Below are 16,649 nucleotides of genomic sequence, written 5' to 3'. Positions count from 1 at the left end.
ATAAAACGTTGCTCACCGTAGAAGAAAGATTGGCTTAGGGGGCTTGGGTTGTCATCTTGCTTTCATTTCTGATTTTGTAACCTCAGAGGAATCACCAGTACTCACCAAGCTTTACGTTTAGTGATTATAAAATAATATTTTAGATCCTTTCCATCTCCTCAGTTCTATCTTGAAGGATCATGGAAATAACATTTTACTATAAAAATATAAAGGATTAGAAGTTAATGCAGGGTAAATGTTAGGCATTAAGTGCAGAAGTTAGTTAATGGATGCATCACACGTAATGAAAACTCTAACCCTAACCATAGTGAATGGTAGAGAGTAGCTCAAATAATATATTTATACAATTACATGCATGTGTACATACATATATGTTCTAAAATTCTATAGCAGTAGCACACTACAAAACTAATTTACTTTAAATTTAATATTATATTTATTATGACTATTTTTAAACAGAAAGGGTTGCAAAGTAGAGAATTCAAAAAAGCTATATAAAAGTCTGTTTCCCTTGCTACAAATAACCTGTTTATACAATTTTTAGTGATTTCTAAACAATGCAAATAAAATTTAAATATTTTTATTTAAACTGCATGAAATATTTATAACTTTCACATCACTGGGCTGACAGAGGTAATGGCAAAGCTGCCAAATATTCTTTTATATTAAGAAAAAATGAAACTTAAAGTGAATGTTCTTTCATAAAATAGCTTCCATAAATCCAGGGTAATATTTCAGAATCAAAATGTTGATCATTGCAGCAGGGACAATCAATCAATTATTACATATTCTATTCTGACACTCCATTATATTAAAATCATCATACAAATGTAAATCTTGACTGTTACGTAAATGATACAGTGATTGTGTTTATAGGGTTGTCTCAAGGTAACATATTTATGAAAATCTGTTTTTATCGTCAATTCTAAATTTCAAGAAAATTGAAATCTTCCAAATTAAACCAATATGTATATTTTAAAAATTGAATTTGAAAAACGTTGCTCACAAAATTTTATTTTTCCATTTTCTAGAAAATTATTATCATCATTTAAAATTGCATTATTATTATTAATGTAATAACAAAGAGCTTTATTAGCCACTAAATACTAAAGGTACCTATCTCAATCATTTATAGCTTGCATGTATAGTACTGCTTCCTTTGAATTTAATAATGTTAACTCTGAAAATAAAACAATAAAACTGTAATATTCAATCACTAGTAATACCTACCTAGATGGATTTTATGAAGACTAAAGGAAATAGCCTATATAAAAACATTTATCACACTGCTAAATGAAAGGTTGTTGTTTCATCTCTTTAAATGCCATGTTTTTCTTTACTTTTCAAAATAATATACAAGTCTTAGTAGATAAAAAAGGATCATGAGAGAGATTCCAAGTTTTATTTATTAGTATTGGTGTGTGAGGGTAGGCTACCGTAACAACCCCAAATTTCAGAAACTTAAAAGAACAAAACAATAAATTTGATTTCTCACTCGTAGTCCAACATGGATGTTTCTGATTGGATCCACTCTAATCAGCAACTTGGGAACCGACACTGCTTCCACTGTGTAGTGCCATCTTCCTTCCCACCTGTGAGTCCTCTCTCTTTGTTTTTGTTTGTTTGTTTGTTTGCTTGTTTTTGAAACACAGTCTCACTCTGTTACCCAGGCTGAAGTGCAGTGGCCACAATCTCTGCTCCTGCAACTTCCACTTCCTGGGCTCAAGCAATTCTCCTGCCTCAGCCTCCCAAGTAGCTGGTATTACAGGCGCCCACCACGACGTCTGGCTAATTTTTATACTTTTATTTGAGACAGGGTTTCACCATGCTGGCCAGGCTGGTTTCGAACTCCTGGCCTCAAAGGATCTGCCTGCCTTGGCCTCCCAAAGTGCTGGGATTACAGGCATGAGCCACCACGCCCAGCTGAGTCCTCTTTCTTAAGGCAGCCTGACAGGAAAAGAAAATAGAGGATTATGCTAGGCAGAGTTTCGTGGGCCAGGCCTGAAGAAAGTTAATGTCTCTCCCGCCTCCATTCCATTGGTCCACATTCTGCCATGATTCACTGTAAGGGCGTCTGGAAAATGCCTATTATGTGCCTGTGAGGCAAAGTCATAATTTTCAAAAAAGAAAGTGAAATACAATATTAGAGATCCTGGGCCGGGCGCGGTGGCTCAAGCCTGTAATCCCAGCACTTTGGGAGGCCGAGGCGGGCGGATCACAAGGTCAGGAGATCAAGACCATCCTGGCTAACACGATGAAACCCCGTCTCCACTAAGAAATACAAAAAAATAGCCGGATGAGGTGGCGGGCGCCTGTAGTCCCAGCTACTCGGGAGGCTGAGGCAGGAGAATGGCATAAACCTGGGAGGCGGAGCTTGCAGTGAGCTGAGATCGTGCCACTGCACTCCAGCCTGGGTGACAGAGTGAGACTCCGCCTCAAAAAACAACAACAACAACAAAATATTAGAGACCCTAATTCTAAATTATATAGAATTTTTAAAAGTCATTTAAAAAGTCCTTAGATGGCCGGCCATGGTGGCTCACGCCTGTAATCCAGTACTTTGGGAAGCTGAGGCAGAAGGATCACCTGAGGTCAGGAGTTCAAGACCAGCCTGACTAACATGGTGAAACCCCATCTCTACTAAAAATACAAAAATTGGCCGGGCATGGTGGCAGGCACCTGTAGTCCCAGCTACTCAGGAGGCTGAGTTGGGAAAATCGTTTGAATTCCACAGTGGGAGGTTGAGGTGAGCCAAGATGGCACCACTGCACTCCAGCCTGGGTGACAGAGCAAGACTATATCTCAAAAAAAAAAAAAGGCCCTTAGAAAAGTCACTTAAACCTCTCCAAATCTCAAGAAATTGGGCTGGAAGATTCCTAATGTTCCTTCCAGATATAATCTTCTAAATAAATCAATTTACTATGATTATGGCCAACCCTAAGACTGGAAGCAATAAAGGAATAATTTGATGATAGTCTATCATAATCATCACCACATTTTCTAATTTCAAGTGAAAAGTTTCCCTCTTACTAAACCACTTTCACCAAGCACGTAGTTCAAAAGTTACAATTTGCCCAACTCCTCCAGAAGGAAGGAAGGAAGGAAGGAAGGGAAAGAAAGGGAAAGAAAGAGAGGAAGAGAGGGAAGGAGGGAGGAAGGGAAAGAAGGAAGGAAGGGAGGGAGGGAGGGAGAGGGAGGAGGGAGGGAGGGAAAGAGAAAGAAAGAGAGAAAGAGAGAAAAAGAAAGAAAAAGAGAAAGAAAGAGAGAAAGAGAAGGAAAGAAAGAAAGAAAGATAGAAAGAAAGAAGAAAGAGAGAAAGAGAAGGAAGAAAGAAAGAAGAAAGAAAGAGAAAGAAAGAGAAAGAAAGAAAGAAGAGAAAGAAAGAAGGAAGGAAGAAAGGAAGGAAGGAAGGAAGGAAGGAAGGAAAGAAAAAGAAAGAAAAGAAAGAAAGAAAGAAAGAAAGAAAGAAAGAAAGAAAGAAAGAAAGAAAGAAAGAAAGAGAAAGAAAGAAAGAAAGAAAGAAAAGAAAGAGAAAGAGAGAAAGAAAGAAGGAGAAAAAAAGAAAGAGGCTCACACCTATAATCCCAGCACTTTGGGAGGCCAAGGCGGGCGAATCACGAGGTCAGGAGATGGAGACCATCCTGGCTAACACAGTGAAACCCTGTCTCTACTAAAAAATACAAAAAATTAGCCGGGCCTGGTGGCGGGCACCTGTGGTCTCAGATACTCCGGAGGCAGAGGCAGGAGAATGGCGTGAACCTGGGAGGCGGAGCTTGCAGTGAACCGAGATCGTGCCACTGCACTCCTGCCTGGGTGACAAAGCCAGACTCTGTTTAAAAAAAAAAAAAAAAAGAAAGAAGGAAAGAAAGAGAGGATGGGAGGGGAGGGGAGGGGAGGGGAGGAAGGAAGGAAAAAAAGAACAGAAAGAAAAGAAAGTTACATAATTCTACCATCCCGAAAATGTTTGAGGTTTATAGTTTCTGCCAGCTTAATTCTGGCTAGGTTGAGTGCTCTTAAAATTTTACCAGGAAGAATCGGCCCTCTTGAGTTTAGATGAGGGAGACAAATTTTGTTTCTTTCTTTTTTGCTGGTCATGTTTCCCTCTACTTTTATTGCTTTTCTTTTCCTCTGGATGGAATATCTCTCCTTTCTCTCCAGTGGTCTCTCTTGTACAGTCATCCTGGACAAGTTGATTTCTAAGGTAGCAAGGGGTTCTTTTTACTTAGCTACAGTACAAGGAGAAATTATTATAAGTTACTGTTTGTAGAGAAAATGAGCTGCCCACATACACTCTTGGCTTTTGTAACTTGGCTTTAAAACTTGATAAATGTGAGAGTAACAATAGAGAGTTATGAACTCCCAAATGTAAACACTTAATTTCAAAGCTTATTTTTGAGTAACAGCAGAGAAAGCATAATTAACAGCAATGTACATTTAACAACAGGGCACAAGGACTGATTGTTTTCTCCATTCTCTGCACACGTGCAACATTTACTGACATCAGAGAAGTTCACAGGTCCAGAAAGAATGATTCAATTACAGAATATTTATGTTAAATTAAGAAGTATCATTTGAAATCTGCTTCCATTTTAATTATAGCTTATTTTTTACAACCAGAAATTCCTTGTCTGGTCTCTTCCTTTATTTGCAAAATCAAGGAAAATCTTTGATTATGAAAAGTAAATTAAAATCTATCTTTTATATTTTAATGTCTATGATTTTATCAAATCATTCTAGGTTTTAAGTATAATTTTTTAATTTACACATATTAGACTCTTTAAAAAGACAAGTCCAACTCTAAATTGCCAAATTATTATCATCACAAAATGAAAATTTAATCTTTGGTGTCTAAACACAAACAGTCAAAAAAAATCCTACTATTTTAATTAAATACAAAGGCTAACTTTTTTCTAGTTTATTTCACTAATTAGTTATTCAATAATGCTATTCAATACCAATAATGCTAAAATATATGTATGTTATATATGTTATATATATGTTATATTACTCTATTTACAACAGCAACGTAGGATAGGCTCACAGCCTCAAGATTGTCTGTCTCTAGAAGAATAAGAAATATTAGTACATTAAAACACAAAAGGATGTTTCAGGATCCGGTGCAAGGGTCATCTGTATTCTCATGTCTACTCTATGTTATACTATTTCTTCCTGGAGCTATGATAATTTCCTTAAGAAACATCTCCATGGAGAATACAATTTCTATTTGTAAATTACATACTCTCTCTATTTACTCACCCACTTCCTTACCCATCATCTTCAGGTTGGAGAGCAGAATCCATGGAAGAACCCATCTCTATTGGTTCTCAGTGGAGAAAGAGGGAGGCCACTCTCCAGCGCATACCCTCCTGAGTGAGAGCCCTGTTAAGGCCCAAAGGCAACGCCTTGAGCATTAAGCCAAGAGTACAGATCCTTCAACGAGCAGATCAAGCTGCCACATGAAAACCTACACTTCTGCCACTTTTTGAAAAGCTGGTGTAGGTTCTTGGGCACGAGTCTTACCATCCCCACTGTGAGATGGCTTTGCCAAGCTACCCTGCCAGCAGTCACTTAAGCTGCCAGCAGTTGGAAAAGAAATGGGGTGGAGAGAGTGTTTTCTTCTATCCTGGCCTGACTAGGATATTGCTAATGTCTTTCTGGAAGCAAACTGGAGGATTAGGTACCTCTGCTAAATTTTTTAATCCAGAAATTAAAGCAAAATACCCTTCAGCAAGATATTCAGAGACCATCAGAAAGCTGTTTATGAGTTAGAAACTGTTATGGGCTAAATTGTATGCCTCCAAAATTCATCTGTTGAAGTCCTAACCCCTAGTACCTCATAGTGAGACTACATTCCATTAGCCCACACTCAGCCACAGTTGGAGATAGAATCTTTAAACAGGTAATGACATTAAAATGAGGGCTTTAGAGTGAACCCTAATCCAACATGAGTGCATGATTATAAAAAGAGAAAATTAGAACACACACAAACATACATGCACACACACACACACATACACACACAGAGGAATGACCATATGAAGACACAGGGAAAGACAGCCATCTACAAGCCAAGTAGAGAGACCCTCAGAAGAAACCAACCCTGCTGACACCACAGTCTTGGACTTCCCATCTCCAGAACTGTGAGAAAATAGATTTCTGTTGTTTAAGCCACTCAGTCGATGGTACTTTGTTGTAGCAACCCTAGGAGACTGATACAGGAACCAACAGCTTACAAAGGCAGTAAAGTCAGCCATGACCTTAGAACTGAGGTCTAGAGCAGCTTTCGTCCTTGGCACATCACTGCACACATGCCTGTGCAACCACACGCCTGATGGTCTGTACAGGCCATCCCAGAATCAGTTCCAGCAGTGAACATAGGTAAGCACCAAACTGGAGGAATTATTCCTCCTCCTCAGTATAAAGGATCTTCATTTTTGCTGAAGGACTAATACTTGGTGCCTAAACACCTTATTTGAGTTCCTAATCCACAACTCTGAATCCCAGACCTGCTGCCTGCATTATCCCCAGTAGCCTTCCAAAGCTGGCATCCAGGTCTCCACATGCAGCAATTCCTTGTCTGGTCTCTTCCTTTATTTGCCATGCACTCCATCACTAACTCCATCTGAGGGCTGGCTCTGGGTTTGGAAGAACTGCTATCTATTTTCTGTTCCCCATTCAGTTCCTTGAACTTGAACAGGACAATGTTGAAGGCAATGTAAGTTCTAGCATTCAATTATCCAATAATTTGTTGAATTTCATTCAGAAATTTGTCCACCACTAATTTTTACATAATTTTTAAGCTAATCTCAGAGAAAGGAAGACCCTTTGCATCCAGAAAATTATTGCAAAGCTGCTCTTTTACAAGCAATGTAGATAATCATAGAGGCATTCGAAGTCACTAAGAAATGAAGTAAGCAATGAACAAGTTTATTTAGACTTCTCAGTTTGAAATCAACTCCTTGTTGCTTTCATTATCAATGGGAAACTTGTTTTCAAAATACTATGATGGTAATAATGTAAATTGTTGTTTGTTAAATGGTTTTTTCTCTGTTGAAAAGCTTATATCTATTGTTTTTCCTTATTGTTTGTTGGCACCTTATTTGTCTGGGAGAATTTCATTCCTATAAATAAAAATGGATTGTTTTGTAATATGCTTTTATGCCATATTAAAAAACTGAGGTAACCATAGACATTTCCACATTTTATTCAATGTGCAAGCCTCATTAGAAGGAAAAGTTGTAGGAAAGGAATAAATTCCTCTTAAAACTTCACATAACTTTCTTTTAGATCTGTTACAAATAGTAATGGACCTATTTAAAACAGGAAGCTCAGGATGATGGCAGGGCTTTATCAAGAATGGTACATGAGCAAAAATAATGTAAAGAAACTTAAATAGCCAAAACCACCTTAAACTGCTCTTGTGATCTGGAGGGAAGGGAAGCTTTTCTAGGAGGAAGCTGAGGAAGGATATTTTTAATTCCAAAAGGCTTTCCCAGGTATCGGAAAAAGAAAACAAAAAATACCGTCTGTCTAGTTCGTCATGCTATTTACAGAATATACTTTAGATATTTAATTTATTTTTTAAAAGAAATCTCTCCATATACAAATTGCTCACCAATGTCTGCTCAAGAGTAAGTTAATTATGTCAGACTTAAGAATTTGACTTTTAAAATCAAGTAAAAAAAATGACACCTTAGGAAATAAAATTTATATTTTTATCTTAAAACAAGCTCAGTTTAGAGGTGCCTGTTTACAAACTTTCTTCATTTAATTGGTTTTTTAAATATGAAATAGTATTTCCAGAACTAATTAAAATTTTGTTCTAATGAATATTCAAGACCAAAATATGTTATCTTTGCGGTACAGTATATAGATTTTTAAGTCATCCATAAAGGTAATTCTATTTTTTACATTCTTAAAAAGTCATATATTGTTATTGATGCCAAATGGGTTGTTTGTTTCATCTTAGGCCATGATTGAGGAGGCCATCACCAGAGCTGAATCTTTCTCAGTTATGTACACACCATTTGCGACAAAAATAAGAGCTGATAAAATAGAAAAAGTAAAAAATGTTTTCACAAAAACTCATCCTGCATATGCAGAGTATATCTACACAGGTAAGATTCCATATCTTCAAGCTATCAGCTGATATTTTCTTTCCAATAAAACAAATGCAGGGTTCTTTCTGGTTTATTAGTTTATTGCTTCTGTTTTAGGAGTACACTGTTTTAATCTGATGACTTGAAATGGAAAGTAAATTTTAAGGTTTTAAATAAGGCTAGCCTTATGGTTCAGCACAATATTTCTTGTACTTTCTTTCTATATTTTAAGAAGTAGGGGTAAAACCTAGAAAATCTAACATTTGAAAAAATGGAGGAATGACCTGTGGTAAAATGCCATCTTTCCCTTTATCCTTTATTGGTAAAGGATAATCAGATGATTATAGTATCTTCCTGCTGATGGATTATTTTTCCAGTCCCTACTATTTCTACTTTTTCCCCCATCTATCTCATACCTCAAACCTTCTCTCCTTATGCTCTTGAATCACTGGTATTCAAATGAGATCTGGAGAGCTAAGGGTCCCACAGAGGACACAACCACTGGTATGATGTTTTTTCCCTTTTTTCATCTTTGGAAATCACTTGTTCTCCCGTGTTAAGAAAATCTCTAAATGCATACACCTGATAATCGCATCCTTCTATTCAGGCGCCTTCATCCCTTCTCTCAGAACTTTGGGGCTGAGTTACTGAAGTGTAATGTTAATAATGTACTCTAGTATTGATCATGCTTAAGGCGCCAGACACTCTACATTCATTATCTCTTGTTATTCCCATAATCTATGAGATAAGGTGCTTCCCATTTAGGAACAAGAAAACAGTAACCAGAGAAGACGCATAGCTTTTCCAAAGATGCACAGCAAATTAGACAGGCCTTGGATGTGAACCCATGAACATGCCATCAAGCTACACTATTTCCATGTGACAAAAACATTAAATGTGGGTCCTACGGATTTCATATTTTTCTCCACATTCCCTCTTGCTCTTCAGAAGAAAGATGTTATATAAATCCCACTAGTGATGACTGAATAGTAAATCCCTAAGGAACAATGGTAATTTGAGGGCAGAGAAAGGGAAGAGAAGAAAGCACAATACAGGCCATAGTAACCATTTGTGCTGATTGAGCATTTCATAAGAAAGTAGGTTAAAAAAAAAGTCTTCGAACTCATATTTTTTGTTAATTGCTACAAATTATTCATTACTCTTATGGGTATTTAAAGGATTTTTTGGAGAGCATACACTAGCAGCACATAAAAGTCGTATCTATCTAGCATTATGGAAAAATGAGTCCGATTCAGTTATTTCCATTTCCACTCCCAGATCCATTGGTAATGAAGAGAAATTCATTGAGGAGATCACCAGTTTGCCAATTTCTCTTCTGGTAGAATAAATTTAGTTATATTTAACCTATTTCACAGAGCAGTCATGAAGATTAATTAATAGTTCAGAAGCACCACTGCCAAGAGTTTAAAAACAATAATAACATTAATGAGCCAGACTCATGTCTCATGTAATTCCATCAAACCTGTTATCAAGATGAATTATGATCTGTTGGCAAGATGATTCATGCTAAAGAATCTTACACTTTGGGAGAGAAGATGATTATAAGTTACTAATGATTGTTTCTATTATTTTAAAATTACTAACTGCTAGAGTATGCTAGTGCTATATGAGAATCTTGATAGAAAAGACAGCTTCTGGAGGAGGAACGTGAGGTAGAGAAAGGAGTCTAGAATTTAAGTTTCATTGGGATTGATAAAGTTCTTTGCTCTGTGGAAATTGCGCTTTGGCTTAACAATGCTACTGCATTGGTGACATTATTTACCTCTGTTGCAAATTATTAAAGGGTTTTCCCAAAGCCATTGCTGGAATAATGGTGAAACAAGTGTTACTAACCGTATGTGCACAGTCTCGGAGGTATAACTATTTTTCCCCTAGGCAATCCCCTAGGCAATGCTGTGTGAGGGCACACAGCATGGGAAGAGGAAAGGTCAGGTGTTATTTTTAGCTCTGGATGCTTCTCCCAGAAGATGCAGAGCGGTATTTAGAGCTGTATCAGTAGCCAAAGGTAATAGCTAAGAAGTAAATAACATAAAGACAGATAGGGCCTAGAAGAGTAGACACTTTGTTTTCTTGGCAGTTTCCAAAAACCAGAATCCTCTGGTATCTTTTGGCTGTATCTCCACCCATATTTCATCTTGAATTGTAATAACCCCCAAATGTCAAAGGCATGGCCAGGTGGAGATAATTGAATCATGGGGGCAGTTTCCCCCATACTATTCTCATGGTAGTAAATAAGTCTCACAAGATCTGATGGTTTTATAAATGGGAGTCCCCTGCACAAGTTCTCTTGCCTGCTGCCATGTAAGATGTGACTTTCTTCCTCCTTTGCCTTCCACCATGATTGTGAGGCCTCCCCAGCCAGTGGAACTGTGAGTCAATTAAACCTCTTTCCTTTATAAATTATCCAGTCTTGTGTATGTCTTTATTAGCAGCATGAGAACAAACTACTGCATCCTCCTATTATCAGCCTTGTAGATAGAATTTAAGAAGCTTCTATCCTGATGAAAATTTATTCAACTGTTTATTGTAACATGTATTCATGCAACTAGTATGACTAGACAGTCACACAGCAGATGTGTGCAAACATAAGAGTCTATAGGTTTTACCTACCTATTTTCTTCTTTGCTCTGCCTAGAGCCAAAATATATTCTGTCTCATCCCAGGGCACTCCATATAATCCAGTCATTTCTAAAATTAATCTATCTTTAGAACCTATCTAACCACATTCACCAGTTTCCTTCTCCTTTTCATGGGTTTTTCTTCTCCTTGTGGTCTGGTTTAGCTTTTATAGAGCTCAAGCATACCCCATGTCCAAAAGGATCAGTGAACACATGAGGGAGACATCCTCTTCTCAATCTGTAGCAGGCTGGTACAGCTGCTTATCAGATGGCTGGTGCTACTTGAGATCAGCTCTGGTGTCTTGAACAGGACCTCATGGGTTCATTTATGTGGCCCATTAAGTGACTCAAGACACCTACATGGATTCTCCATTCTGTTTATTGGTGTAGTTGCTTCTTCATATGTACACCAACCACCCTTACCATACCAGTTGGCCCAAACTAGAGCCACTCTCTGAGATTTCCTCTTACTGCTGGACTGCTGACTTGTGAACTCAGCCATTTCCTGAATCTTACTCAATAAATCCCCTCCATTCCAGAGGAGACTGGAAGTCGTCATGGCCCTCTCTTCAACTGGCTATGTTACTCTGCCATTTTTCCCTTGCTGCATGCTCCAGCAAGCCAGGACCCTTAGGACAAGAAGAGGATCTACAATGGAGATTGGGGTGGGGGTGGGGGCGGTTGTTCATCTATTTATTTATTCAGCGAACATTTATTTACATAGTACTCTAGGTGGTGCTGAGAATATACCTGCTCCTAAGAAAGGATCCGACTTTAGTAACTTACACTTCAGCATGAATATTTGACTATATTTTTCCCTTTTCCTAGAGATAATTTTCATCTAAAACCAAAGCTCTAATTGTGGAGTAGAAGGCTGACTCTAATTAAAAGAATTAGGTAGGATAAATAGAGCAGTTTGAGAATAGAAGTTGTTGCCACTTAATATGGCAAAAACTGGCTAGTTGTTTACCAAACTGTTTTTATTTATTTATTTATTTTGAGATGGAGTCTCACTCTGTCACCAGACTGGAGTGCAGTGGCGTGATCTCAGCTCACTGCAACCTCTGCCTCACAGGTTCAAGCGATTCTCCTGCCTCAGCCTCCCAAGTAGCTGGGACTACAGGTGCACGCCACCACACCCAGCTAATTTTTGCATTTTTAGTAGAGACGGGGTTTCACCATGTTGGCCAGGATAGTCTCTATCTCCTGACCTCATGATCCTCCCACCTTAGCCTCCCAAAGTGCTGGGATTACAGGCATGAGTCACCGTGCCCAGCCCAAACTTTTTCTTTTTACCTCGGTCATAAATCTAGAATCCATTTCCAGCCTCCCTTCCAGTTAGATGAAGATTTCTGACTGAGTAATGGTCAAGGGAAAACGGACAGATATAATATATGTCACATCCAGGCCTGGCCCATAAAGCCCCCCTATGTAAAAGTGTCTTTCCCCATCCACTGGCTGAGTAGAGAGAAGCATGGAAAGGGGCTGCAAAACAAAAGAAGCTAGATTCCTGAATGTCTGTGTAGATGGTCACCCTCCGGACACTCTGAACACTCACATGAACAAAAACACAGTTATCTCTCTTTAGACCACTGAGATTTGGAGTTTCTTTGTTAAATCTGGTAACTTTAACATCTTTATCTGCCCTGTATCATAACAAGTAGGCAGCTTCCTACTCCAACTACAGTGTATACAACAAGTTCTTGCTAACTCGATCAAATAAACACTCATCCACATGCAGCCTACTCCATCCTCAAAAATACTCAGCGTTTGTACATACATCTATTCTTCTAACTCACACTCCCCTCTCCACAGACAGCTACAGATGATGTTTTCATAAACATGTGTTTGTACCCACCCACAGAAAGATAATGTTTCCAGAGAGATACTGATGCTCCAAGAGATAAAATGCAATTATCAAGCTTTCACTGCAGCAAGAGAAATGGAGGCTATATGTAAGAATTTCTAAATTATGGAAGTCATCTAAATAAATAATCAACAGATGAAGGTCATACAATCTGTACCTTGAAGATTTTGGATGAAGAGTCTACCTATCAAAGTTTTGCTGGAGAAGTAATTATTATCATTAAAACTTGGAGACTAGCATATTTAATTCACCCAGTGAAGGCTGGCAAGCAAACCTCCAACTCAGAAACTCTGCCCAACTTTAGGTCACCTTAACCAAGCATAGATAGTGTTGAGTTTATTGCTCCCTGGTCACGTGACAGTGCCGTGAGCCCAGCACAAGCTGACAGAGGTGCTGGTGATAAGCAGGAAGAGTAGTCACAATGGACCTCCTCCAGGCACAATGGACCTCCTCCAGGCATTTTCTCTCCAGCCAGCCCCCAATTCACAGTCACCCATGTCAGGGATTTCCCCAGGAAAAACAGACACAAAGGGGGAAAAGCATAAAATTAACTCATTCTGAAATGTATTTAGGTTTAAATTTTAAAAAAATTTATTGAATAAGCCAATCACATTATATATTAACTTTACAGTGATTTATCAGGAGAAAATACATTCACCTTCAGTGGCAGGTATAGGATTATATTACCCATATAATTTCTATGAGACTGATGAGGGAGAGTTAAAATTCAAACCTGCCTTGTAGAATAACCAGGTTTATACATGCTCAGGAACTTACTGTGCATCCTTTGCTGTTTCAGGAATATAATAAAACCCACCAAAATCTTAAAGTCATATTATAATAGAGTTGTATTGTATTATATTTCATGGAGAAAAAAATTACTGATCTTTTTTAGCAGTATAGCTATCCATTTTTATTATTTAAGAAAAAAACCTGGCTTGATTCATACAGAGTAGTCAGGGTATATAAAACAAATAATAATTTACCAGCCCCAGAATTTTTATGTTTTCACTTATAAAGATTTGACTTGAGATTTTTATTCATATATTCCAATGAAATAATGCAATTCTGCATAGTTCTTATTCTTGCATGGTTGTATTTTAATAATAATAAAGTAATACAATCAGCATATCCTGTCTCCTCTTGATGAAAATATCAAGATTTATTTGCTAAGTAAATAAATAATCAGTAATGGATCTGTGGTTAGTAATGTTTAATAGAAAAGTTTTCTGGATCAGATATCAATTACTTTAACACTTAGGTGGATAGAGTCATATTTTGTCTTTCCAATGCAATTTGAATCCCAAGAGTAAATATGTATGTTTGGATAAATAATATATTGTTTTAAAATAGACCTTTAAAAATAACTTTACATTGAAATTTATAACCTTGTTCTTGTTCAGTCATCATTTACCAGTAAGAATAATACATTCTTATGGTCTCTAAAACATGAAGTTAACATTTCTCATTTTATTCTTTCTTCTTTAAATTATTGTAATTTTATCATGATCAAGAGTTTTCAAACTATTTTCCTCTTTGTAACTAGTTTTCTCAAATAGAAAAAGTTATAGAATTAAACAGTCTTCATCCCCAATATTTATGAAAGTGTTAAAGTCAGATTGGTTATAAGATGATAAATCATCTAGTATTTGCGCCACAGAATTCTTCTTAGAATCAGAAAATCATTCCCAAGGTAAAGAAATCCCTCACATATGGGGCTAATTTCTCTTTTCTTAAAATATTAAAATGTTGACCTTCCCAATGGGAAGTGTGGTGCTCTGGCATTGCTCCATCTAATGGAGTTCACCTCCATGTAACCACTTCTCAACCAGCAGTTCACTTGTCCTTTGCATTAGCAGGTGATAGTGCTGTTTGCCTCTGGTCTCCATCATCCACTGCACCTGAAATCCCTGAAACTATAATACCTCTTGCTTAGCATATTGTCCTAGGGGAGCTCACTGAAGAAGGCAGGCAGATTGCATTTAAAGAAACAGCAGTCAATAATCCAAAAACAAATGGAAGTAATGTAAGTTTTTCCTTCCGCCTCTCAAGAAAGCCCATGAGTTGAGGTAGGGTAAGGCAGTTGCAATGGGGTATGTGGTAGAAATTAAACAGGTATTGTAAGTATTGTATCCGTAATGCTCAGCAAAACCTTGTAAAATGCACATGCACATAAACACAAACATTCACATGGCAGCTTCCCTCAATCTCCTTTCCTACTCAAAATTCTCCAGGTATGTCCTTTAAATTTATTCCCTCATGAATTGATGAGTCTCTTCCAATGTCATTCTTGATGGTCTTACCAGTTTCTCAGGTTCTTACCCATCCCCACTATCTCAGTCTACATAAGAAAGTCCCATGACCATTTCCAAACAAGCAGAACTCATTTTAGCAGGTGAGGGAGTTCTCAATATGAGTGAGGTAAGTGCTCAACCGTTAACACTTTATTTTTCCTGAATCACTTTACTTATGCTTTCTAATATAGCCTCTCTATAACTATAGTTAATCATTAGGTGCTGCAGTCTAATAAATCATGCAGCCGAGCATTAAAATCCCTGAAGACTGAACTCTCAGTAGTATATAACAATTTTAAATTGAGAATTTAAAAAAATTTTGAAGTCAATGTTGCACAGAATTACAAATTTTTTATTTTGTAGAGTTATCTTTTATTCTTTGCATATTCAGCATCTAAATCCTATTTATTTCTCCTCGAATACTTGACTCACAATAATCTACACCTTATGAGCATTAGCATTTTCTTGATGATCTTATAGTCTACAAATAATCACTGTATTTTACAACTAAAATAAAGCCCCATCCAACCCATTTATTTATTTATTTATTTATTGCTTTTAGTAGTTTTATTTTTTAAAACATTTTATGGTATCACACACATATAAAAATCCATTTTTAAATGCAGCTTAACTAATTTATTATGGAGTAAACATCAAGTCAGAACAGAAAACATTTTACCAGCTCTCCAGATATCCTTTACTGGCCCTTTCTTAATCCCAAACAACTCCCTACCCCCTACCAAGGTAACTACTGTCCTAAAGTTTAGAGTAATTACTTTTTTACTTTACAGCATTACCACCTATCTATTCCTAAACTCTAGACTTCAATTTGCCTGCTTTGAAATGTTATAAACATGAAATCATAGAGTAGATGCTCTTTTGTATCTGACTTCTTTTGCTCAATAATTTGTTTATGAACTTCTTCCATGTTGCAAAAAGCATTAGTTTATTCATTTTCATTGCTGTGTAATATTCTGTCCTATGAATAGACAGGTCTGGTGTTGACGAAATCCCTCAGCTTGGCTAGGCATGGTGGCTCACCCCTGTAATTCCGACACTTTGGAGGCTGAGGTGGGAGAATCACTTGAACCCAGGAGTTCAAGACCAGCCTAAACAACATAGCAAGACCACCATCACTACAAAAAAATTAAAAATTAGCTGGACATGATGGTGCACATCTGTAGTCCCAGCTACTTGGGTGGCTGAGTAGGAGGGTCACTTTAGCCTGGGAGGTCAAGCCTGCAGTGAGCTGTGATCACACCACTGAACTCCAGCCTGGGTGACAGAGCAAGACCCTGTCTCAAAATAATAATAATAATAATAATAAAATTAAAAGAAAAAAGAGAAAAAGAAATCCCTCAGCTTTTGTTTGTCTGGGAAAGTCTTAATTTCTCCTTTGTGCTTGAAAGATATTTTTTACCAGATACACTATTCTAGGGTAAAATACTTTTTCCTTCAGCACTTTAAATATGTCATGCTACTTGGACCTGGCCTATTAGGTTTCACCGAGAAGTCGACTGCCAGACGTATCGAAGCTCTTTTGTATGTTATTTCTTTCTATTCTCTTGCTGCTTTTAGAATCCTTTATTTATCCATGGCCTTTGGGAATTTGATTATTAAATGCCTTGAGGTAGTCTTCTTGGGGTTAAATCTGCTTGGTGTTCTATAACCTTGTACTTGAATATTGATATTTTTCTCTAGGTTTGGAAAGTTCTGTTACCATTTTGCAGAACTTCTACCTCAATCTCTC

At 37.3% G+C, this 16,649-nt stretch overlaps 1 protein-coding gene across 2 annotated transcripts in view; it reads left to right on the top strand.

Moving 5' to 3' along the window:
* SPATA16 (spermatogenesis associated 16) overlaps nucleotides 1-16,649 on the top strand; it is a 257,900-nt gene that overhangs the window by 187,021 nt on the left and 54,230 nt on the right. For both annotated transcript variants that reach the window (XM_033211730.1, XM_033211731.1), the window contains one exon: nucleotides 7,970-8,117. In XM_033211730.1, the coding sequence (XP_033067621.1) occupies nucleotides 7,970-8,117 (148 nt within the window). The remainder of the gene's footprint in view (nucleotides 1-7,969; nucleotides 8,118-16,649) is intronic.

This window comes from Trachypithecus francoisi, unplaced genomic scaffold, assembly GCF_009764315.1.
Source record: "Trachypithecus francoisi isolate TF-2019V2 unplaced genomic scaffold, Tfra_2.0 Lachesis_group0, whole genome shotgun sequence".
NCBI lineage: Eukaryota > Metazoa > Chordata > Mammalia > Primates > Cercopithecidae > Trachypithecus > Trachypithecus francoisi.
This window is presented reverse-complemented; position numbering and strand designations above follow the sequence as displayed.